Source organism: Cardiocondyla obscurior, linkage group LG18, assembly GCF_019399895.1.
Source record: "Cardiocondyla obscurior isolate alpha-2009 linkage group LG18, Cobs3.1, whole genome shotgun sequence".
NCBI classification, from domain to species: Eukaryota; Metazoa; Arthropoda; class Insecta; order Hymenoptera; family Formicidae; genus Cardiocondyla; species Cardiocondyla obscurior.
In genome coordinates this window covers 1,435,065-1,460,091 of record NC_091881.1, presented here as the reverse complement: position 1 = coordinate 1,460,091, position 25,027 = coordinate 1,435,065, and the positions used below count along the sequence as shown (strand labels likewise).

Here is a 25,027-nt window from a genome sequence, read left to right as displayed (position 1 = left end):
CTCATATTCGTCAAATATAATATTCGTATAATAATTCCGAAACTTTTGTTAATTTTTTTTTTATCTAATCTCATTAATAATCATTAATTTTAATATTCAAACTAATAAAATATATTTTAAGAGTCATTAATATCTCTTTCACATACTATGTATAGAGCTTTTTAAAAATTAAAAGATATCGAATTAAATAACATCACGATCGTTGAAAATATATTTTTAATAGAAACGGATATCAATATAAGTTCAAGTTATTTTGTACGATTTTATCAATTTTACTTCTCTTTCGCTTCGTTTTTCTCTCGCGCAGATAACCCTTTGATTTGCGACTGCGAGTTGCGATGGTACGCCGCGTGGCTTTCAAATTTGCGCGACAAGGACGACGAAATGATGTCAAAGAAGCGGACGGTCTGTATGATGGCTGCGGAACATCGTGAATATTCCGTACAAAATATTCCGCTCGAAAGGATGGGCTGCGCGGGCAAGAACGCAGGGAAGTTCTCGTCGTCGGCTACTGGATGTAGAATGTACGTCGACGCGACACTACCGTTGATCGTTTTTATGGCTGTTTTAGTGTAATCTCGTAAAGCTGCATCGTGATAACAGACGGCCAACTTTTCGTGTCGATATCGACGAAACGATCGATAATTGTATTTACTGTTTTCATTAGCGGCTCATAATTACTGTAGATTATTATAAATTTCGTTATTTAGTTCTATAAAAAAAAAAGAATTCCTTGCTTCTCAAGGTAATCGTGGCGCGATAGCGGAGACGCGTCACGATAACCATCCCCCTTGCAGAAATTGAAAAAAAAAAAATGTATTACCTTATCGCGTATCATCGCGATAATGTAACGCATTCGTGATAGACGCCTGTTGTGGAAATGGCGCGAGGGAGTTACGACACGAAAAGTTGGCGCATTATCACGATGTCCGTTTGTCACGATCGGCCGAATATATAACAAGATTTGAACACTGGCTGACGAAAGAAGCCTCGAGCATCTAACATTATACATTATTCGAACGGATTGCTACGATCGAAGGGTAGGAATGATTGATTCTTTCGCCCTCCGAGCTGCTTTTTATTATTTCCCAGAAGGCACGCGAGGACATATGTCTGTTTGTGTGCGAGAAGGTATGTTATACGCGTAGCAACGGTTGCTTTTTCTGTATAAACACGCGTTCATGCGATGCGATCCCGCGTGGACAATCAAACAGCGTTTGGTAACCGCGACAATCGATTTTTTAATAATTCAGTACGCTTTGAAAATTTTCTGTGCACTTGCCAGATGCTTCCGAGATAATTCTCTTTTTCTTTTTTTTTTTCTTAAGTCGAATCAGAATTATAAAAATTCTTGTCGAGCCTTTGATTCGATTACTTCGATATGACAATCTATTGCCCGCGAGAAACTACTATGCCGAAATATTTAGATTTCTTTTCACTGTAGTTTCTAAATTACGAGTACTATAATATACATATATCAATTTTTGCAGTAGCGCTTAATGATCAGCCAATGTTTATTCCCTGCGTATGATCAAGCCCGTGAAATGCAATTCGTGAAAGTACAATGATCGTGTAAAAGTTAATCGTTGCAGTAAGTCAGTATCATGAGCAATCCCTTTCAACTTCCGCATGTCGAAATGATAATCAGAGACATTGCAGGATCGCTAGATATTAATATAACGAGCAGTGCGTAGGAGATATATTTGCTATGCGATGGATTTATTTCTAATAATGTCATTGTTATTTATAGAACTCTCAGATGCTTTACGATCGAATTACAAAGAACCATGGCAACTACAGTGCATATCTAAACTTGCGATCTGTTAATGATAAATCGTCGGTGAGACTTTTACCGGGTTAAAAACTAATGAAGTGCATACTTTTAGTTCTTATTAAGCAGCGAAGTGTCGCTGCTTTTTCTTTTTGTGATTTGATGGTATAGGATCTGAGCGATTGCTAGGAACAAGAATCGATCGCACGATCGATCAGTGGACCGTAGAAATCTCGCTCGCGAAGAACGCACGAGTTTTCTTCACCAGAACGTTACATATCAGCATCGTTGCCAATTATTTCGTGGTTATCCATTAAGCTCGCGGCGCGAGGCGTAGTATACTCATTAGCGGATTCGAGTGACCGAAAGTCAGATTTTCGGGCCACTCGTTATATACATATCAATACGTTCCTGTTGAACAAAGTGCTGCGAACAGTGGACACCCTCGCATTTTTCACATGTCACGATCTTCCACGATCTGCGAGTGAATATCGTTCTTTATGTTAACCGAAAAAATTTTTTTTTGTTTTTTTTTTTAAGATTTAATTACTCGATCGGACAAAACGTTTTATGTTCATCAGAAATACAAACCGTCCGAAAGTGGGTCATTCAAACTTGATTAAATTCGTTATACCATAAACGGTTCGTATTGATCAAGATATAAAATGAGTCAATTAAAACCGAGGATTAAAAATAAAATAACGCGCGTAATTTATCTTCTATTGAGTTTTCTGCTAGAATGTCCCCGCCCGTTAAGATCTTGAGATCGTCCCAATACTTAACTCGATTCGCAAAGACCCGACTACGCGAAATGAGATAACGACTGTGCTGATGACACGTAATACTCTCAACGATACTCTCAACAGGAAACCGACACTTGTCAAAGCCGGTAGAGTACAAACGCGATTATTCAAACGCCTCGTTGCGTTCGCTTTACGACACGGCTACTTCACCGCCGCGACAGTTCACGTGTGCACTAAAATTGCATCATCTTACAGAAGGAAACATATGCGATGCACGTGCTCGCGACGATCACGAAACACGAGACACAAATATTTGGAGCCTAATATTCGTCAGTTGTGTTTAAAAGATTTCACTTCTGTTAACAGTAATTTCCGCTTACGTACGTAAGATCGTGGCATATGAGAATATATATTTTCGCGCGTTTCGATTCGAAAAGTTGTTCGGCAAATATATTCGGCGACCAAGACCTTTTCTTGGCGTAAACGCGCGGAAGATCGATCGATCCAAGACATGTAGTTCACAGGACAGTGCTAACGCAGAAAGTAACATGTGTTTTGCTATTCGATACCGTATGAAAATAAGATAGAATTAAGCCTAAGGCATTATTTATAAGACGCATGGATCGCATGGCGAAATATTAAAGTTATGCGATACATGGCGTGTCAAGCCGAGATTTTCGAAAGTGAATTTCAATGCTGTCAGAAAACATTTGGATTCCGTATTTCAGTGCGGACAAAGATATTGAGAACATATTCTGCTTTAACTTATTAATTCAAAGAAAAAATTATATTTTACTGTAAGATTTCATGTAATTTCAAAATAAAAATTGAAATCCGATAAGTTTGTTTATTTATGGCTAATTTAACGTAATAAAATTATTACGTATACTTCAGAAAAGTTATATGATTAATGTAGCAAATTAATTTTCGAGCTGAGATCTTCCCTTTCGAATGCGTAGGCAGAGACGCGCGACGATATCATATACACACGTACACATATCATTTATACGCCCAAGTCTACTTGTAAGATACATTGATTAACTAAGTCGATTTAAGGCTTGACGAAGCTATAACGACTAAAGATCGTATACATATCGTGAACGTACGAGATTTAAGAGAATTTATTTGTTAACATATACATATATATATACATATATATGTACGTTACATATAATATATATATATATATTATTACGCATTATTTTACAATTATAAAAGATATATATTATATATACCTATATCTCTTATATATACATATATGCACTAAATGTTTTTTCTAAAAAGTTATTGATAATAATATAAAACCTGCTGGACGCACACTGGCGTTGTAAAATTAATTTTTATGATTTAAAATCCATAGAGTCCCCTTTCTTGTATACTGCTTTATTTCATTGTGTCAATTACAGTATTTTTATTTTAATAAAACAGCATGCGTAGTATATCGATCTGTCTTGATACGTTAAATAATAAAAATTAATGATACGCCGAATGCGATCCTCTGCAGGCCCTACATTTAGCTTAGGATTCGTACGAGGCATATCTGATCAACTAACCGTCTTTTTTTTCTTTATAAATATATGCAAATAATTTGCAACTACTTTGAAATCTTTATTTGTGATTATTAAAGAGAAAAAGAAAACGACAGTGTGTGAACAGCATTAAAGTATAAAAAAAAGTTGATAGAGATGAAAGTAAAATTAGCTAAATAGCATAATTACCCGAGTCAGAAGTTCAGAATGCATACTACGCTATTGTACAAAAAAAAAAAAAAATTGCTGTTCAGAAATATAATAAAAAATGCCCATTGCTTATTTTATATTTTAATTATTTTTATAAAAATGTTTAAAATCGAATATTTATCTGTTATACATATTTATTTTATTTTTTACTAAATCGATAATGCAAAGATGTCATCGCGGCAAAAGTTTGCTTCAAATTAATCATTTGCTAATATGAAAATTCGGTTCGTTAAAGAACTTCCGGCTCGAATGTTAGAATATATCTTTAGATAAATTTTAGAGGCAAAAGCGAAAACGGGAGTTTGCGCGACTCTAATCTTTTCTGCCGAACATCATAGCGGCATACTGCTAAGGCACTCTGATTACTGTACATGAAAAAGCACTGTACTCGTGCTTGCGTATAAAATTGTCTGCGTCTTCTACAACTTCTACTTGAATAAAAATTGAATAAAGTCAAAGAGGAATTGTTTCCAGTTCTAAAGTTTCACGAATAACGCGCAGTGAAGAATACTTGTCAGCTGCCGCGGTGGCCGAAAAGATTATAGATCGCCGAACGTCGAGCCCGCAGAACCATGTCGAGACATATCGGTAGGAGCCGGCTCGTCGGGCGCGCCGAATTATTATTACTAATTATTATAAGCGGATATTTTTGTACAGCGTCTTACAATGTGGTCGGATCGTTGTCGGTACGCCCGACGGGAACACGACCTGCTCCTCATACTTACTTCATTTAATAGCGCGCGATACCCTGAAGACGCGTAAACGCGTATGTGCGCAAGCACGACGATACCTATGATATACATATATATATGTATATGTATACATCTATATATATTTATACGTATATATACATATATACATACACATACGCACGTATGTGTGCGTCAGCGGGACGTGTAAACGAAATTATCGACGATCCCACCCAGGACCCACCCGCGTGTAAGGACGATAAATGGAGCTTAACTATTGATCGAAGGATGTATCTTTGTAATCTCGGTGCTCGCTCACACGTCGCTTCTTCGCACGACTCCAGAAACCTCATATCTGTATTGACAAGCATTACAGTATACACTACGTACACGGCATAAAGACGAATTGCAAACGTTACCCACACGGTCGAAACACGACACGTTAGTCTAAAGGTGTGTATACGTTTAGCGAATTAACACCGGACGAACAGCGAAACGCGAATATTCATATACAAATTAATCACTGCAAGTCACCGGCGAATGCTCGCGATCGCTGATGTTCGTTCGGAGTTCTTTCGATAAGGGCGTAGACGCCTTAACATGCTTTTACAAGCGTTTCATCTTTTTTTCTTCACTGTCTTCTATATAGAACATGTATTTCTAACGTATAAGAATAAAGTCCATGTGAAAGTAGATATAAAAAGAAATATAGTTAGTTCTTAAATCAATTATACACATGTCTCTACGTCTTTCCGCATAGATGCTCTTAGGTAGGCAGAGTTACGTACACTCATACCTAAACAAATACACGAACACGAGACTAAATCACGCCTAATGTTATTTCGATGTTAAATATGTGGTTATTATATGACACACGCATACACAAACTTCGTCTGTATATGTCTATACATAATGTTAAATATATATGGTCATTATATGATAATTATTACGTGATATGTATGTATTATGAGACATTTTTCCCTTATCGACTCGCGACTCGCTACTCAAATTCTAATGTCTATATGTCATTGTTTATTATGTCGTTAATAATTAACGTGTATATGTGAATCTTTCAAATGAATAAAAATGATATAAGCAAACATATACTATTCGTTAATTTGTTTCCCCCCTAATTTATTTCATTTCAACTAATTACCTAAACGTAGATTTCTTTTTTTTTTATATACCGAATAAATACGTAGATATTTTAATATAACGAGTTAATATAAAACTTTTCATTCCATATGTAATTTGATTAAAATATAAGCACGAAGTGTGATTCATCGAAGTTTCTCTTTAACGATACCCGTAATTAATACGCGATACGTATCGACAAGTACATGAGATAACATTAATCAATGTCAAACACAGACAGATTTCGGATTTGCATTCACGTAAAATGTGCTGGTACATATCGATCGGACAGCATCATATGGCAATAGTATTTAATGTGCAAGTAATTATGTCAAATGTTGTGTGATTTTGCACATAATACCGTTACGATTGCGGAATTTTTCTGCACGAGAAGTTGAAAATGTAGGTTTTTAGTTACTCATCCGGATTCAAGCAACGTTTCCTTAATTCGATACGCCAACAATGCACATTCAAACGTAACTAGTCTAAAAAGATCACGATACGTCAACACAGTCCAGAATTTCCTTTCTCCTACTGAATCAGAAACGAGTTACGCAACCTGTTCGTTAAATAATATCAACCTATTGTTGAAATATTTCAGCCTAATTATATCATACGAATCCAAATTCAAGCTGGTCAGCAAGAGTATGCTTTTAATCGCCACTCGCAGTTTCTCTTAATTTCTCCAGAATTTCGTAAGCGCCACTCTCATGCTCGTTACGGTATAACGATACTCAATGATACTGACAATGAGAAAAAGTAAATGAATCGTGAAATGCATAATCTCTTTTCGAAACTGGCGGAAAGACTTTTGAGTAATATGTTATTTGTTTGAAAACCAAGACGCAATATCTGTACTACCTTCCCGAGCTTTAAAGGAGAACGAATGTCACGCCGTTACCACTAGCGCAAAATCTAATTTATAACATTTTAAAGATTTAAAGAATCGTCAAACGTATAAACCGACAATGTATGTTATTTATGATATTTAATATTATTGCAATCAAATTTATGGAAATTAAAAAAAAAATCCAATATAAACCGAAAAGTCAAGTCATTATCACCGCTTTTTAGTTATATTATTAAATTCAAACTTTGCTTTATTACCATAATTTCAGCGCTATACATGTATTTATATTTTACAAAATTTTAACTAATAAATATATTTTAAACTTTTGATTTGTTTTGGGCTAAGCTAAATTTGGCTAACATCCCAAAGTCAATGTCAGGTTCTTAAAACACATGTGATAGGTTACGATATTAATATCGTTTAATTTTAAACAAATTTAAACAAAGGTAAAAAAAAATAAGAAATAAAATGTTTTATTTTTAAACGAATGTATCTTCTATACATTAAAAATAAAACTGTATAATTACGTAAATTTACGATAAAGAGAATGTAAAAAAAAAAAATTGTTGAAAATTACAGAATACGAAAAATGAAATTCATACGTTAACAATTTAATAAAATCAAGATAATCGATGAAAGCGTGCACCTGCAACTGCTCTAAATTTAGTTATTTGCAATGAGCCGTTTATTATGGTAATGAAGCGATTCCCCAGAATTATTTTTAGTTGTTAGATCAGTAGTTTGATTTAACATCAAAGCTTTATCTGATTGGCTGGTGGAGATTGATATATCGAGATTAAAGGCAGTTGCCAGATGATTATTTTTTCGCGTACAAGCTGTCAGTAAACCACTGCAATCCTCTAAAAGGATGGAATGCCAAACCGCTATATGTACGATACGATGTATCGTATAATGTATAATTGTTTTCATGTTCGTCTTAGTTCGCTGTGCGAAGAAACCAACTAACTATAGCTATCATCTACGTCAGAAATGTTACAAATTTTCCCATAGATTGTATCGTCTTGAATCAAATTAACCAAAGTAACAAATATTAATTATATTGACTTAAAATTAATTAAATATTTTTATACATTAAAATATAATAAAAATATTTGTTACCGGCAATTACTAACGTCGTATAATATTAATTTTTAAAACTATTAGTATATCGATTTAGAAAATTCATATGTTTAATTGAATGCTTAAGCACGTTAATTGTCTTGCGAAGAGACGGCGACACAACGGTGTCCTAAATAAGAGTCTTTTTATAGCAAGTTCGATTCAAATGATTGGCGATGATCTATTAACACCGATTGTGAATGTGTATCTATAGTATTGTGCGTGCTGCTAATTAGTTTACTACGGCTCAGTAAGACTTTTTAATCGGTAGAGTAAGTTAGCTACATCTAAACCCGCGTTAATCTTTCAATTTTACATCGAATTAATTCGGTAATTTCCAAACAGTGAACTTCAACAATATGGTAATTTTTGTATAAATATATAAAAAATGTCCAAAATAATTGTGTAGTATTAGTAAAAATCGCGGAAAATTGTTGTCTGTGTTGTGTTATTGTAGTAAATTTTTAATAATATACATAATAAAATAATTATTTCATTAAAAATAATGTCTGTTCAACATCTATACAGGAAGACGTTCAACTTAGCAAAGATCAATTGTCTCGTAAGTACACTCGCGTATTAAAATATTCATTTTTATTATTAATGTTTTCAATTAATGTATAAAAAATAACTGTTTTAAAAAGATTTGCAAATGGCATTCGACGCGTTTGATCACGACAAAAAGGGTTGCATAAGTACGGATATGGTAAGCACAATTCTAAGTATGCTTGGTCACGAAGTGTCGTCGGAAGAGCTTGCAGAAATTATTGTGGAAATTGATACAGCAGGTAAATGTAATCTAAGGTATACTAAACAATAAAAATATAACAATTTACTCGAACAAATTTAACGAACAAATTTTTCGTCCCAATAAATGCTTATATTATATATAAAATCCATTACTAACAATCATAATAAATAAAGAAACAAATTTTATTTCAGGAACCGGTGAGTTAAAATTCGAAGAATTTTGCAAGCTTGCGTCGCGTTTTCTTGAAGAAGAAACTGACACGGAAGCAATACAACAGGAGTTACGAGAAGCATTCCGATTATACGATAAGGAAGGCAATGGTTACATCACTACTGACGTATTCAGAGACATCCTTCACGAATTGGATGATGCATTATCTCCAGAGGAGCTTGACATGATCATAGAAGAGGTGGACACTGACGGATCTGGCACGCTCGATTTCGATGGTGAGAGATCTTACGTAGTGCACAGGTGTTAATTCACTTCGTCTTCGTCTATGCATACCTGACCAACTCGGAGTTTACATTACAGAATTCATGGAAGTCATGACAGGATAAATTATGATTTTGGCACCCAAGTGCACCAAATGTCGATCGCCCATATCGAACAACGAATGTGCCTATACAAACAAAGCCGAAATCTCAAAACTATCTAAGTACAAGTTCGCTCGTTTATTATATACGAGAAAAATCGTTTGAAAGTACACTTTCCAAAATTGCAAAACGAGGTGGCAAAGAAAAACCATTTTTTAATTTTTGTTAATTATCAGCTATAAACGATTATTGATATTCTAAAATAAAGTGTTTGTCGAGATTGCAATATTATATTTCTTTATCGGGACTTTAACTAACTTTTATTAGACATTATCAAAATTTTATAGTATATTTTGCTATTTATAGCGTAATTATATGTAAGTAATTATGAATTTAAAATGTATATGCCAAATAAAATTAATAAATGTCGATTATATAAAAAAATATTATCCGTAAAATTACTATATATCAGAGCAAGAGATCGCATTTGATACTTATATATGATCGCGTGTTTGGCAGCAACGATGGCACGTGTTTCACACGCATTAACCGTGACAGTATACGCTTAATTCTATAACAACGGTGTAATCAATTATAAGCTTCGTTTAAAAAAAGTAGCAAAGGCAAGGGAGTTCGACAATGGATACGGTGGTAAACGACTACATTCAGAAATGAACGGTAAAATCGCCTAAATATAATAACAGCCACCGGGCATTATGAGCTTATAATTAGGTTTCTAAGAATACAACATGCACAATTACTGCATAGAACCGTCTTGGGTCAGCATCACCCATGAATTCTCCGGCGATGTGCCAATTCTGTCTATTGTTGCGTCCACGCAGTCACACGTTATGTTGCTCGTAAATTTTGCTATTTAGACATCTTGCAAAATTTCATAATAAACTGCATACGCGGTCCCGACAATGACGTTCCAAGCTCTAATCGTAAAGTGTCTACGCAATGACCCGATTGAAAAACTCACAATAATTTTATTGCAATTATGAATTAAAACAAAATTAAATACGGTAAGAAATACATTTCACCGTATATAATATCACATATTTAAAATATTATTTTCATAAAGTATTGCAAAAATGTATCAATAAATTTAACGTTAATTTTTAATAAGTAATATACGAGTCTGTTAATTCGGTTATTAACACATTTAGTTTGTTTTGTTATAAATATGTAAAATAAGCTTTGATTTAATTAATATCCCTACGCGTTATATGTTTCCTGTCACAATTAATTATTTGCATCAAGATATATCGGGTGCAATATATTCGCATTAATTTTCCCAACGCAATAACGTGAGAATATTTAGAACAGCTGTAGATAAATCGAATCTATAACTAGCAACGGTGTGATGATTTTCGAAATTAAATGTGTTACCACAAGTTTTGCATAATTAGGTAAAATGCGTCTAAGAAAATAGAGTGGGGAGACCGTCCTCGACGAATTTGAAAACCGCTAGACTCGAATGCAGACATTACTTGGTCAATCACGTGCCAGAAGATCATCGTTATGATCACTTAAAACAGAAGTCCACAGCCAGAAACTGGTGCATACCCAGAGAAACCGTCAACGTCGACGTACCACGAACAACACGTATATTGACCATCGCTATGGCAAGTTTCACGTATTTTTAATTAACGCGAAAATATTAAGTTACAAATCTCAACATTCTCGTAAGAAAAAGTACACTATTTAAATTACAATTAGCTATTATTACAATATTAAGTTAAATAAAAATGTTTCAATAACCAAAGTGAAATATTTGACCGTATTTCTATTAAATTAATATTTTGTACAATTACGGATATTAATTAAATATCTTTCACGATTCTAGGAGGATCTAAACAAGGACCAATTAGCTCGTAAGTATATTTTATAATAAAAAAAATTCAGAATATATTAATAAAATTATATTTCTTTATGTCGAATATCTCTAGTGCTGAAGAAAGCTTTCGATGCCTTCGATCACGAAAAAAAGGGTAGCATCGGTTCCAACATGGTGGGCACGATATTGACTATGTTAGGTCACGAACTCAGTGAAAACACATTACAGGAAATCATTAGTGAAATCGACGAAGATGGTAAAAAAAATTGCGTTATCTATCTATCAATCTATCGATCACCTACTCTACGCTTAACGTTTCTTCGTGCTTACTTTCTTACACAGGTTCCGGAGAACTTGAGTTCGAAGAATTCTGCACGCTAGCTGCTAGATTCTTAGTAGAAGAGGATACAGAAGCGATGCAACAAGAATTACGTGAAGCATTCCGATTATACGACAAAGAAGGGAATGGTTACATCACCACTGCTGTCTTTCGTGACATTCTTCACGAGCTAGACGACAAGTTATCACCGGAAGAACTCGACTTAATGATCGAAGAAATCGACGCAGATGGCTCAGGAACACTCGATTTTGACGGTACTTTTGTTATATTATTATTTTTTTTTTTTCTCGTTATCTTGTGATATAATTTGAATTAATCGTGAAGTTTTAATTTACCAAACTAGACATTAACGAATGATAAACTATAGAAAATTTTTACTAGTGCTACAATCTTATCAATTATTAATTGATAATTAAATATTAATATACTGACACATTTGTCAGTACCATTAAAATTATGGCATACGTTCAAAAACTAATGACATTTGAAGTAATAATATGTTAAGAAATGTTCGAAATTACACCTAACGACTGCAATTTGCGAGATGCGATAAAATGTGAGATATTTCAAAAGCCAAGTAGTTCATTCAAAATGTGCTCAAGTTACGAAGCCCCGAGCCAAGTAAATTCGTTTCGTACATGTCAATGTCAGTGAAGCTTAACATAACTAGCACTAATAGCAAAGTCGATCGAACGTTCAATAAGTCTCTCGCCTTGGGTGGTTCCCCAAGTTTGTAGCCCGCGGGAAATGCAAGGCGCCGCTTGATTACGCTAACGGTCGCATTTTACGCGCTTTCAGAGTTTATGGAAGTCATGACAGGAGGCGACGACTAAAGTAAGTGGCGCTGGTAATGAAGATGGGCACCCGAAGGCTGGTTATTAAGCGCGCAATTGGCAACGCCCGATTATTTTTCATCTAAGCGCTTTCACAAGCTACTAAACTACAGCCGAACAGAAAATTGGATTTGCGATCACCCACGGTATCATTGGCAGACGTTCAGTTTTTTTTTTATCGTTTAAAGTGAACACTAAATATATGCCTAAATGTTGCGTACTCATTTCTTTTTACGCTTGAGCGTCTTGCACCTGAACGATATTTCCCGATGCCCGAAGCTGTGCGTCGTGTTCAAGTAAGCAAGGCGCGCCTTTCTTCATAAGTTTCTACGTAAGGCTCAACGCACAAGAGCGACGTAACAGACTTAAGTCGTGGACGTATACCAGCGCACAACCTTTAATGTATTTCTATAACACACATACACATGTTGTAGACATACGTTAAGGCATGTGTGCTGCTATACGTCTACGACAGTCTGTTACGTCGCTCTTGTGCTTTGAACCTAAATCATACATTGTAACAGATTCTGAATTTCCTAATAAATGTCAGATGTTTCAATTATAATTTGTGTGTTTAAAATATAATTTTTTTTTGTATCACATTCGTATCGTACGTATGTCTGCACGTGCAGAACTATGCTATCTGTGTGCTCGATTGTCGGCTCTGCTAATTGGAATACGGTACGCCCTGTCGTGCGAAGCCACGTACGTCGCGCGTCAGCGATCTTTGCATATCTCACGCCTACCCGGTTTAACGCGTTACCGTGATCGTATTAATATAATTTTTTTTACGAGTAATATACAGTCCCCCACAGTGTTAGTACAGAAAATGTTTGAAATTGACTTACCGATCGATGCGCAGCAGCGGAGTTTATTCTGCAATAATCCTGTAACATAAATAAAAAAATTATATTGTAGAGATGCTGAAGAAAGTAATCGTCGTTTAAAAAACAGAGTTGTTGCGTGGCTCTAATTAGTTTTTCAGTTAGACAATTAAAAACAAAATTGTTTATGATTTTAAAAAAGATTTCAAAGAAATTAAATTTTTCTAAAATGTACAGCTTCTTTTTCTACTAATTATTCAATTCGCTATTATTTCTAATTATTCCCGAGTATCAAAATAACAAAACGGTATAGTTGAATAACGAAGGGCTATTAACTTTGTAATTAAAATATAATACTTACCCAAGGGTTGCTCCGCCGAAGCGTGATGCCCTTCCTGGACCTCCTCCTCCTCTCAGTTTCGGATGCGAGCCTTCGGCGCACTATCCCTATTTCTGTCCCACTCCTTATCGGCACTCACGAAATAGAACGGCGACGACTGCACGTCCACTTCACTGGATCCTTATCTAAAACAAAGAAAAAGTTTTACTTAGTTAACATTCATAATAAACGTCCCACCGTATGCAATCATGCTGTGAAAAACATTACTAAATCGGGTATCAAAAATGTTCAGTCACGGAATTATTATAGAATATAGTTAATTATAGAAAGATTTACTGAAACTACAATTATTTGTCAGAGTCACTGAAACCAGAAGTGTCGAAACTTTATGTCTCGATGATTTAATCTAACGACCTTCCGTTTCTTTTTACAGTCAATGAACTCGAGCATTGTTGCAATATAATTTCGTTATGCAATAATTTCAATAATATAAAAATAATTTAATAAAATAAAATAACTTTTTGTCTGGTGAAAGTTATACGTGATTTCACGCATAATAAATATTAATAAGTTTATTTTAAGAATCATCCAATTTAAAGAAAAAAATTAAATCAGAATTGTAATAATGAAATTGAATTGGAACAGTTCTTAAAATAAACTTACTAATATTTTAAGTTGTTATGCGTGAAATTGCGTGTAGTATGCAGTATACGAAGTTAAAAAAATATTTTCTCCGTTTCACTATTTTTAATGTTAATTATCATATTTTCGATAAATTAAAATTTTTTATATCGCTTTTAGTTTTCTATAATTAAAATTAAAACTAAATTAGTTTGGAATATATCACTGCATTTATAAAGGATACATAAAACATTTTATAATTAAAAATCTATTAATAATAAAAAATAGTTTACATGTATTTTTATATTAATATTTAATTACTATGATAGACGTATATTAAACGTAAAGACATATTTTTTGCTTTATCCCGGACGTAATAAAGTAAAAGTGCAATACGTTAAACATAGCTTATAGTTTATATATAACTATCGTAAATGGCAAGTAATTTACTTCTGATAACAAAATAAAACAAAAAAATTTTTAACTAAATTTCTGCTTTACGTTTTTGATGTTGGTTATATATAAGAGATATATTATATCTCGATCATAAAGATAAAATACGAGACTATCATCATATATCTTGCGATTTAAATCAAGTTTCTGTTTAGTAATTACTCGTATTTCCGCACTGATTATCCGAGATATTTTGGTAAACGAGGCACCGTTTGTAATAATTTATACGGAAGAAAAGTTCCTTTCACTGGTTTAGCTCGGTCAACCGATGACTATAAAATTTCTTTCGCACTTGAAATTATGCAATAATTGCGGGGAAATTAAATGGCACTATAATGAGTTTGATATTCTATTGTAGAAAGCCATGATAAAAAACGTTACAGAAAACGGAATAATTCTCGCTTTCTGAATGCAATAGCATGCATTATTATGAAATAATAAACGTGTTGTATAAAGTGTAAATTTACATTCGCATATCCTGCGATGATGAATATCACATACAGGATCTTCATTTAAGCAACGACACGTAAGTCAAATTTGATGGCAAAACGAGTATTCAGCGATAAAATTTCTCTCCTATATCTTGTAAAAACTAAAATATATATTGTTTCGAATGTGAACCAATTTATAAAAATTTTTTTAATATATAAAATCATTAAATAATTATTATAAAAATAATAATTATTTTTTAATTTAATAAAACATAATAAATAAGTATTCCCGTATAAGATATGATAATAAGTAACAAGTTACATTCATCATTCGCGGATGATGTACGATTCAAATTAAGGTGAGACTCGTTCGAAAGTAAGTTATAACGTACCTCTGATCGCATGATCTCCCTTACAAGCTTCTTCAATAAAATATTGATATTATTGCTATGTCAAAGATAAAGAAAAATTCCGCTTTAAATATGTCATACGCAAATATGCGTCCAGCAAAGTGGCAACAAAACAACATGCAATTAAAAATAAATTAAAAGGTGTTCATAATATGTACAGTGACATATAAAAAATCAATTATAATTTCACTAATTTAATCTGGATTACTTTTAAATATGTAACATTTTGTAGCTCAAATTTATTCTAGTCAAAGCTAAAAATTTCGTATTTTTTATATTAAAAAAAAATGCAAGAGTGCAAGATATTAAATATTACCGAATTTTTTATTTTTGAATCTTTACATTACATATTTAATCAGTAAAAACTTTTTAACGTTAAAAGTTTCGAAGCCTTTTAAGGAAACAACCAAACTCTAATCAAATTGAAATTCTAAAAATGTACTAATTCGACAGAAATGATATAACGCACGGGAGAAATAACGCATATATGTACTTCTTCATCGCGTCGTGCCTAACGTCATTATGGTTATTTGCGATGGTCTCAAGAGACAAACCATAGCTTTCAGAAATGCACTACCGCGATTAAATGCTCGTTTAATTACGGTGCATGCCACGTTTGACGAGACTTTCTCCGCCAATTAGACGCCTAAGTCGAGTCAGCTGCTGCGAATTCGATAACTAAGTTCATGTAGTTTTAGAGTATTAATCGAAGCTTCCCGAATATTTTATTGTGACACACATATATAATATATTTTTTTTTTAAAGAAAAAAAAAAGTGTATGATTGTAATTGATTTGTCGAATAAGTTTACTTCTACACTTGATATTTAAATTGCTCTTGATATTTAAATTAATACTCAATATTAATCACAATTTTTTTTTTTTACTATGTCTATCTCGTCATTATTTTATTAAAATTTCTATTAATTTAACACTCTCAATATAAAAAATAAAAAAATATAATAAAAATATAATAAAAAATATGTACAATAAATAAGATGCACAGATAAGTAACCATCAAGTTAAATTTGTACGTACACGTGGTACGAGAAAATTGTTTTAAAGTTCAAAGACTCTTGTAATATGTTGTAAATAACGAAACACGGATATCGCCGCGTTGTATTACACGTCTGGCTCGACACATTTAGATCCGATTGTTAACTTAAACTCGGTCTATGAAAGAGAAAGTGGGTGAAGGCTAGAACGAACGATTTGCCACAATTACTTGCAGTCTCTTTCGCGTATTACACCTAGCCAACGAAACAAGTCCCGCTGCGAGAAAGTGCAAGTGCCTAAAACGCGATCGACCGAGATTGGCCTGATGCACGTACACCAATTGCCAATCGTGAATAAACAGTGCTATGTTACACTTCGAAATAACTGAAATCAGATGTTGTAACATTTCTTGATTCATTGTAAGAAAAAAAAAAATTTTTTTATTAATTTTTTAATTATTATTAAATCTTTGTATTTAATTTATATTACTTTTAAACTAATAAGTCAAAATCTAACAAAAAAATAAAGGTTATATTTATATATGAATATACGTTGTGAACGTATAATTCATTTTAATTTAAATTACGTAATTAAATATACAAGTGACATAATGATGCAAATAAAACGAATATTAATTTAATTACTGTTGCTTCCAGCGTTTTAAATGATATAACTTGTGTATAATTTGCCACAATTTTATTTATTAACGAGAACGTTTATCAAGTTTGACGCTGCTAAAGATTATTTTCACAAAGGAAAGTATGCAATTAATATTCTATTTTGTGATAAAACATGATGCACAGTTTAGTTTATGCATATGTTGCATCTCGAAGCTACTCACTGTTGTGGAGTCGGCAGTTACAATGAATTACACAATCCCGGCTACTAGAATCTACTATAAACTTGGCTGCATTCCGTTAATGATACGGCCTTGCCCGCATTTCTTTGCAAACTGAAATTCGTTTCGGAAGCATTCTCAAGTAATTATCGTGCCAAACAAACAAATCAGATGTATTTCACAGATAGACGTAAGAAGATTAAGCAAATTTATTTATCCTTTACTATACCCGACCTTCATCTTGATCGGTTTACTTTAGAGAATATCTCATATCAGATTCGAATATTTCAAACAGTTGATTGCTATTGTTATAAAGCAGACAGAGTTATTAAATGGTAACAGATAAGAGTATTAATTTATCGAAATCGTCGGACTATATCAAAGTCGTGATGTAGAATTCACACAATTGATATCAACAGCTACTCATAAAAGATATTGTGATTCTCTACGTTAATAAAAATTTAAATTGATTTCATACTAATACTTCTATAGAAATTAAATTAAAATAATTCAATTTTTGTCTTGCAGCTTGTTAATAAAACAGTCTTAAATCTTTTCCAGTGGTACTTTCAGCCTACTGGCAGTTAAAGATCTATATACTTCAGACTAACGATTAAGAGCATGGGCTTCTACCCGTTCCTTCGAACATAATACAAATTCACGCGCGGTTAATTGGTGCAATAGTCGAAATCTCCTTTGGCGCTTTCTAAGGAAAATAGCTGTATACCTTGTATGGGCCAAATTACAAGATCATACGCCCGTTTGAAGTTAAACCAATCACGTATCCCATAAATGTTTTATGGTGCGGTTTCCGAACTGGGAATGGATAGAGAACGTCCTGTTACGACTAAGCTCATGACCGGCCAGAGGAATCGCCGACTAACACTTAATTTCTTGTACCGTGGCAGGTTTTCGCAAAATTATTGGCAAATATATCATTAATGAACGTGTAGCCACAAAACAAAAATCGCGAAAAACCGGTTAAGCACCCGCAAACAATTTACGCGAATAAATTGGCGTTAATATTATTTCATATTATTTCGACTAAATTTCATATAAACTAAATTTTTCTCAAATGTAAAAATGCTTTTCATAACTAATTATTCAATTTATTTGAAGTATCACCAAAAGAATAAAATTATAAAAATAAATTGCAAAATATTATAAATTTTAAGCAAATAAAAAATATTACTCACCGAAACGTTGCTCCCCGGAACGTGATGCCTCTGCCACGATTTCCTCCTCCTCTCAGTTTTCGACACGAGCCTTCTTTCAGTGCACTGGTCACTTGCGAAAAATCGGCGAACAAATTAAAGTCGGCGACAATGATAAGTCTGCTTCTTCTCCAGGTCCCTACTGAAAAGCACAGAAAATATTTCACTTAGTTAACATTCTCAGAAAGTTATTCGCTTCGTACACATTTTTCGCGTAAAAAATATACGACGCGTAATCGAAACTCGTTAGCTACGTCGTCAAGCGCGCGAGAAGATCACGGAAAATATGCAAGCGAGTTATATCCATTGTCAAAGTTACCGTGAACGTCGTACACTTGCCTGCTCAGTCGCCGGTGAGAGAATGAGAGAGAGAACAACGAGAAAAGTAGGTCACCAGTCAGCTGACGCACCGGTAGAATATATTTCGACTCTCCGTACACTCCACCTCATCTAACTCTGCCTAGCAATCAGCTATGTGACTGAATAGCATCCACGTAAAACACTGAACGCGCGAAAATATCCCGGAAAATACGCTCGCGAGTATTAACCACTGTCAAAGTTACAGTGAACGTTGTACATCTGCCTGCTGAGTCGCCGGTGAGAGCATGAGAGAGAAAGAACAACGAGAAAAGTAGGTCACCAGTCAGCTGACTGATGACCTACTTTTCTCATTATTTTCTCTCTCTCTCATGCTCACACCGGCGACTGAGCAAGCAGATGTACAACGTCTACTGGTAACTTACATTTCGACTCTCCCTACACACCACCTCATCTAACAAACGTTGCCTAGCAACCAGCTATGTGACCGAACAGCACACACGTAAAACACTGAGCGCGCGAGCATGGCGTCACCCGCTCTAGCGACATCTGCTTGTCGACCGTAACATCGTCCATTACTTGTCGCCCGTTACACCCCGACACAGAGTTACATAAAAGTATTTCACTTACTTTTCAAGAACGAAGGGTAACCGGATGTACTCTCCGCATTCCGAGGCCATGGGTAGAAGATGATTTATGCTCGGGGTGTATCGTCATTCGAGACCTCGAGCGCGCACGGCGACACCTGACCCTTTTTATGCACATCACTCCTATAAAAAAATTTACAGTCCAAATAATTTGTCGAATATCGATCGGTTTCGCCATTAATTAGCAAATAACATATATGTATAATTCAGGTTTAAATGAGTATTATATAACTTATGCTTTTTTATAATTAATTATATATAAATTATATATTAATATATAACTTGCGCTGCAAGAAGAAATAATGATCGTAGATGCTCTGTCCATACAGGAAATAAATCGGGGAAGGTAATCTGCACCAGATATATCGTCTTTCAGGAAACATTTGCGGAACTTCCAACACAAGCGGAGCACCTACTGGCTACATCCTTCCTCATCAGCTTCCAAAAAGGGACTGGTAAGAACATGGATGTGCTCGCACAACCAGAACTACAGCGCCTCCACACGGATGCGCTGTCTGCATTTGCAAGTTGCGCCACGTTCGCCGACAATTGTTACACGCTCAACGACTTTAATCGCTACGAAATTTAACATGTATACGCCGAATATTATATTAAATATTAATCAGATGTTAAAATTAATGCATGTGTAACGGAGAGATACGTCGATTGCACGCATTTTTCATTGCAAGACAGGGCTAATGCCTTGTTACTGAATCCGAAGCGCTGATTGGTTGCAGGTTGCTTAGGCGGATTCATATATAAGGTGGCGCATCTCACGATGAAGTCACACTTCGCATGAAGACTTCATGGAGTCAACATCTCTTACTGCAGAAACAGTTCTTTTAAGAATAGCCGCTTTTAATATGAAAATATAATTACTTGACACAGTGAGAGAATAAAAGAATTATAAATGATTATAATATTCGATATGTTTCACAAATTAGCTACGCACGAATTAGCATACAACGACACGTTCTCCGCGTTCACAGAAGTAAAAGTAATCGACGGATACGATCATATTTTACATAAGCAAGTGAACCATAAATAATTCTAAGGCTGGTTCTGATCGATCTACAATATTACCGAATCGATATTATAGTATAGTATAAAGGGGCAAGCTATACGAATGTAACACTGAAAGTTAAAGCGCCGAAAAACAGAATTCGCTATAATACAGTTCTTAATTAAAGTAAATTTGGTTTTATTTCGACATTTGTGTTTTTTTATTTTTTCTCTCATGTTATACGTATTACTGTATAGTTGCTTAATTTATATTTTGTTTTACATTTTATTTCAATCAATTATGATACGTTTTAAGGTAGTAATTAAACACTTTCTTAGATCTTGAAAATAATGATAAAAATCATAACGCATTCGTAACATATGCGTTTACAATAAGAAAGCAGATTTACATCTAAAAAAATTCATTGCTTCTGTTAATTTATAAAGATATGTAATTTCTATGTTAAAAGCCATTTCATTAAAAGAAATAAAAAATAAAAAGAAAACATCTTCGTTATGATATGATCAACTGAGATTCCGTAAAGAAAAGTAAATTCCGGGATCGTAAACTGTAATGTTAACCGACGTATTAGAAAGGAAAACTATATGCGCCCAGCACGTGCATCGATCGCACGCTATCTGTGAAAGTCCAGCCTCGGTTCGCACGAGTCTGCTGGAGAATCACTTCGGGTGATCTGTACCCGGGGCGCTTTCCAGCCGATGACTTGCGCGACGTGACGTTTACTCCGCGGTAACGGATATTTAGTACCGTATGTAACAACGTCTACAAGGCACTAGCTGTAACCGAGCGTGTCCTTCGAAAACGGCATTCACTGATTGTAACCGATATAAGGTGCTACTCAGGGCCATAAAGAATCCTAGTTTTATTATGCAACAAAGACTGAACTGTGCGACCAAAGTCGACAATCCACTACCGCTACATATCTTTATTAATAATTAAATTAATTCGATGCAGCTTGCGCGCTTCTTTAATTACAAGAAAATATATTGCAAATAGAATACGCGTAATATTTCCCGTATCGCTACTGATACGAGGATCTAAATTATCCGAATGCAATTTTTTTTTTTTATCTATTTGCCGTTTTAATTTGAGTTAAACGCCGCGATGCCGACTTAATTGAAAGGATCAACTGATAGTTTAATGGTGCGTTTATTAGTTGAAGTCCGTGCGTTTTACACGGTCATACGCGAAAACATAATCTTGTGTTACGCTATCGAATGCCTATCAGCCATATATTGAATCGCGAGCAAATTTGTTGGAACGCGCGGGCGTTAAAAGCCACGCAAACTCCTTTCACCATACCACCGGATCAACGGAGCATGCTACAGACGGATCGCTGCGTCTAACCGGTCGAATGACCACTCTCAAATGTGATTCACGACTAAACTCGGCCGACTGGTCCCGCTCGCTACTTGAAATCGGATCGGATCCACTAACAAACAAGAACCATATTGTGGTGGATAACTTGAACATTGTACAAGTGAAGCGAATAACATGAAGATCACGTACATTGATATGATAAAAAAAAAAGATAAGAAATTATTAAAAAACTGGAGAAAAGAAAGGACAAATTAATGATAGCGTGACGTGATACACATGGATTCGTTGAAATGCTCAAGATTACTTCAGGCTCACCCGGAATTCGGTGCGAAATTAAACGTTGCAAGAGAAAGGATTATTTATCAGATGTGACGCGGTGTTTGACGCACATATGTAGCGTTCTGCATGGTGCGTGGCCATTCGCACGTTAAACTAAATTCGTCAAACTATTTTATGATCATTAACTTTGCGTGCATATTTTTTAGAAATAATTTTCTAATATAATTTTAAATAAACGTATGAGTTTTCCGCTCTTAATATGCAGGTACAAGAATACAAATAAGACATGTAATAATTATGAATTATGAGTAAAGTTACACTATTACTCGTGCGAATATACATACGAACAATTAGAGAAAAGCGAAGTTGGATGTTTATGGCTCGGTAACTCCGAGACTGATACTGTAAAATTGATTCGTTTTACGATTATGCGCTATTCAAGATCCTCATTTACAGTTATGACGCAGCTAATATATAAATTTATATGAAAACTGTACTTGCAAGCAATTCATGATTATCAATTAATTTTATAAATTCCTCGAAGTATGATAAAAAAAATCTTTAATTATTTAAATAAATAAAATATATTACTCGCGCGTGAAAAACCACATCGTAAATCACAATTATATCTAAATCAAAAAATTATATCAGAAGTGATAAAAGTAAGTGAATAAATTAAACGCACTGATATATTATAATCATAACGGATACTGGTTGGATCAGTTGTATGTACGATTATTTGATTCGAACGCTTTTATTTTGAGCTACTTTGCATAGAGAGATCGAATATTAATTAGTATTAGAACACCGATTCGATATGCGTGAATTAACACGGGATGTTAAATTTTTTTACTGCTAACGCGCAAGTCTCTGATGTTATTGAAATTAACTGATATAAATGCGGTTTATGTAGTTTTAAGAAAATTTTATTGGAAATATCCCGTGTACAACTTGCAAACAGCTATTGGCTAATCAATAAGTTGAAAACGCAATAATCGATAATGAAAAGACATGCAAGTAAAGTTTCATTAGAAATCTAGCACAAATTATTGAACTTACACTTTTAAAGTTTTATTACTTGCTTAAAATTAATTATTTATGAAATACTAAATTTAGATTAATCAACAGTGTAACATAAATAACTTATAAAGCTGTAAAATATTTTTTTCTGCCAAGTTTACGTTTTAAAATCGCATTTTCGCCATCCTTTAAAATTTTAATTAATTGAAAAAAAAATGTTTTGTTTGTGCCAGTGATTTTTAAATTAAAATTATTAATTAATTTCATCGTCAGACTGTTAGATAGGAGAGGACACATGTTGCGCATGAAATCAAGCTAGCGTAAAGTTATAATAATGGGATCTATTACGCGATGATAAATTGTCGTCTTTTTCCGGCAAGCTTACAAACGTTTTAGTTACATCAACGTTCTTGATCAATCAGAATCGGTAGATCACGTAGCAAGATTAATGAATCTTGTACGCCAGCTGTTGAATGGTTTCGAACCATGAAATGGCATGATGCCGGGAAATATATTGTGCATGATTACGTATATAACTATCGAACGTAGCTACTACCGTGTGAAAATTGCCGTTAAAAATATCACTTTGACATGCTTCTTATTTCTTTATAACATGAACGGATATGCGGTTTTCTCAAGCAAATGCGAATTCCTGTTCCAAATTCTATTTTTATTCCCGGGGCAAAAAAAAAAAAGAACGGAAAAAGCAACGTGGATTTTTGTACACTTAAATATGCTCCAGCAATTAAAGACACAAGAGTATTTAATGTTAAGTATTTCTCGGTGAAACATGTTGGTAAATTTAATACAGCCACAAAACCTTTGACTTAAAATAATTTAAGTAATTTTAAATAATTGTTGCATGTATACTCGATAAAAACATGTAGTAAGAATACGTAAGTTCAACATGCAATTATTATTTTTTGCATTACGTTATATCGGCTATGTAAACTTTTTAAAGGCACAAAAAGATATGCACAGGGCTATAATCGCTTTTGCAATAATATCCGCGGTACATGTGAACAATGCAATTTAGATAATTGTTGCGTGGATTTTAATATTGTTACAGGCACGTCAAGAACGTACGGATCAGATAAATTAATTCAATGTCATACAATTAATGTAACACGTTCTGGCATGCGTTATCGATCCGCGCCGAGATTTATGTTTAACACATATTTAATGTTGATATGTTATTTTGTATCATCTGACTTTCTCTCTCGTTATTCCAAATGGACACCCACGAACCCAAAGTTACAGCGAAAATACAGCGTGCACTTTCGAACGGCAAGCGGCGGCGCAATAAACGGGACTTTAATTTCCTGCTCGCTGCTTAACAATTTCATCTATCGTTTGCCGAACGGAAGAATCAAAGGCTGCGCGGCCAATCCCCGGCATCGATCAGAGATAAAATTATTATTTGTTTCCGACAAATTTCGCGTTAACGTTGGGGCGTTATTTCCTGCCGGTATCTGATCATTCGTCCGCGGCAATTCCTTTCATTCCGATAGATCCGGACAAGTACGCGGCAGCGTATCCGCAAGGAGGCAATGTTAATAAACACGATCCATTTTTAGTGCGCATTAACGTCGATTGCATTATGCTCCGGCAGCCGCACGCCGAACTTTCTCCGCGGTTACACGCACGGCTCTATAATGGCATAGATATCCACGTTGCTGCTCTATAAGCGAATATCGGCGAGAGCCCACGCATTTATATCGTATGTGTTATTATGCAAAAGATAGTTAACGCAGAATACTTTTTAAGACATTTGCGTATGTTAATAAATATTGCAGATAATCTTGGCAGAAAAAATAAAAAAAAATTTGTGTACGTGCACACTCACGTTTTGGTAAATTTCCAGAATAACATTTAATTTTTTCTTTTTTTCCGTGCAAACATAAGTTATAGTTTTATCATTTAATAACTTCCTCAAGAATGTTCAAGTCTA

General features: G+C 34.3%; 4 protein-coding genes across 7 annotated transcripts in view; 3 read left to right on the top strand and 1 right to left on the bottom strand.

Annotated features, from left to right (window-relative positions):
• The window catches only part of LOC139109577 (carboxypeptidase N subunit 2), an 81,002-nt gene extending 74,956 nt beyond the window's left edge, over window positions 1–6,046 (top strand). For all 4 annotated transcript variants that reach the window (XM_070668735.1, XM_070668734.1, XM_070668733.1 and 1 more), the window contains one exon: window positions 308–6,046. In XM_070668735.1, coding sequence (XP_070524836.1) covers window positions 308–576 — 269 coding nt within the window. In that variant the 3' untranslated portion in view covers window positions 577–6,046. The remainder of the gene's footprint in view (window positions 1–307) is intronic.
• The window catches only part of LOC139109576 (pre-piRNA 3'-exonuclease trimmer), a 140,736-nt gene extending 121,180 nt beyond the window's left edge, over window positions 1–19,556 (bottom strand). Inside the window, exons 1-4 of the mRNA XM_070668730.1 lie at window positions 19,417–19,556; window positions 18,451–18,610; window positions 13,528–13,691; window positions 13,191–13,229 (exon numbers count right to left, since the gene is read on the bottom strand). The gene's annotated coding sequence lies outside the window, so the exon portion shown is untranslated. The remainder of the gene's footprint in view (window positions 1–13,190; window positions 13,230–13,527; window positions 13,692–18,450; window positions 18,611–19,416) is intronic.
• Window positions 8,482–10,768, top strand: LOC139109580 (troponin C, isoallergen Bla g 6.0101-like). The gene is made up of 2 exons (XM_070668737.1): window positions 8,482–8,833; window positions 8,988–10,768. The coding sequence occupies exons 1-2, from the start codon at window positions 8,698–8,700 to the stop codon at window positions 9,272–9,274; spliced, it is 423 nt and encodes a 140-aa protein (XP_070524838.1). The 5' UTR covers window positions 8,482–8,697; the 3' UTR covers window positions 9,275–10,768.
• LOC139109578 (troponin C, isoallergen Bla g 6.0101-like) lies at window positions 10,768–13,328 on the top strand. Its single transcript, XM_070668736.1, has 5 exons — window positions 10,768–10,957; window positions 11,179–11,206; window positions 11,282–11,425; window positions 11,512–11,763; window positions 12,308–13,328. Exons 1-5 carry the CDS (start codon window positions 10,955–10,957, stop codon window positions 12,340–12,342), a joined length of 462 nt encoding a protein of 153 aa, XP_070524837.1. The 5' UTR covers window positions 10,768–10,954; the 3' UTR covers window positions 12,343–13,328.
• Window positions 19,557–25,027: the final 5,471 nt, after the last annotated feature.

Bases quoted from the DNA above. Each gene is read 5' to 3' on its own strand.
- LOC139109580 (XM_070668737.1), top strand. From the start codon at position 8,698: ATGGCATTCGACGCGTTTGATCACGACAAAAAGGGTTGCATAAGTACG. The intron at 8,834-8,987 runs GTAAATGTAATC...ATTTTATTTCAG, and splicing joins TGTGGAAATTGATACAGCAG to GAACCGGTGAGTTAAAATTC.
- LOC139109578 (XM_070668736.1), top strand. The intron at 11,426-11,511 runs GTAAAAAAAATT...TTTCTTACACAG, and splicing joins TAGTGAAATCGACGAAGATG to GTTCCGGAGAACTTGAGTTC. The intron at 11,764-12,307 runs GTACTTTTGTTA...ACGCGCTTTCAG, and splicing joins AGGAACACTCGATTTTGACG to AGTTTATGGAAGTCATGACA.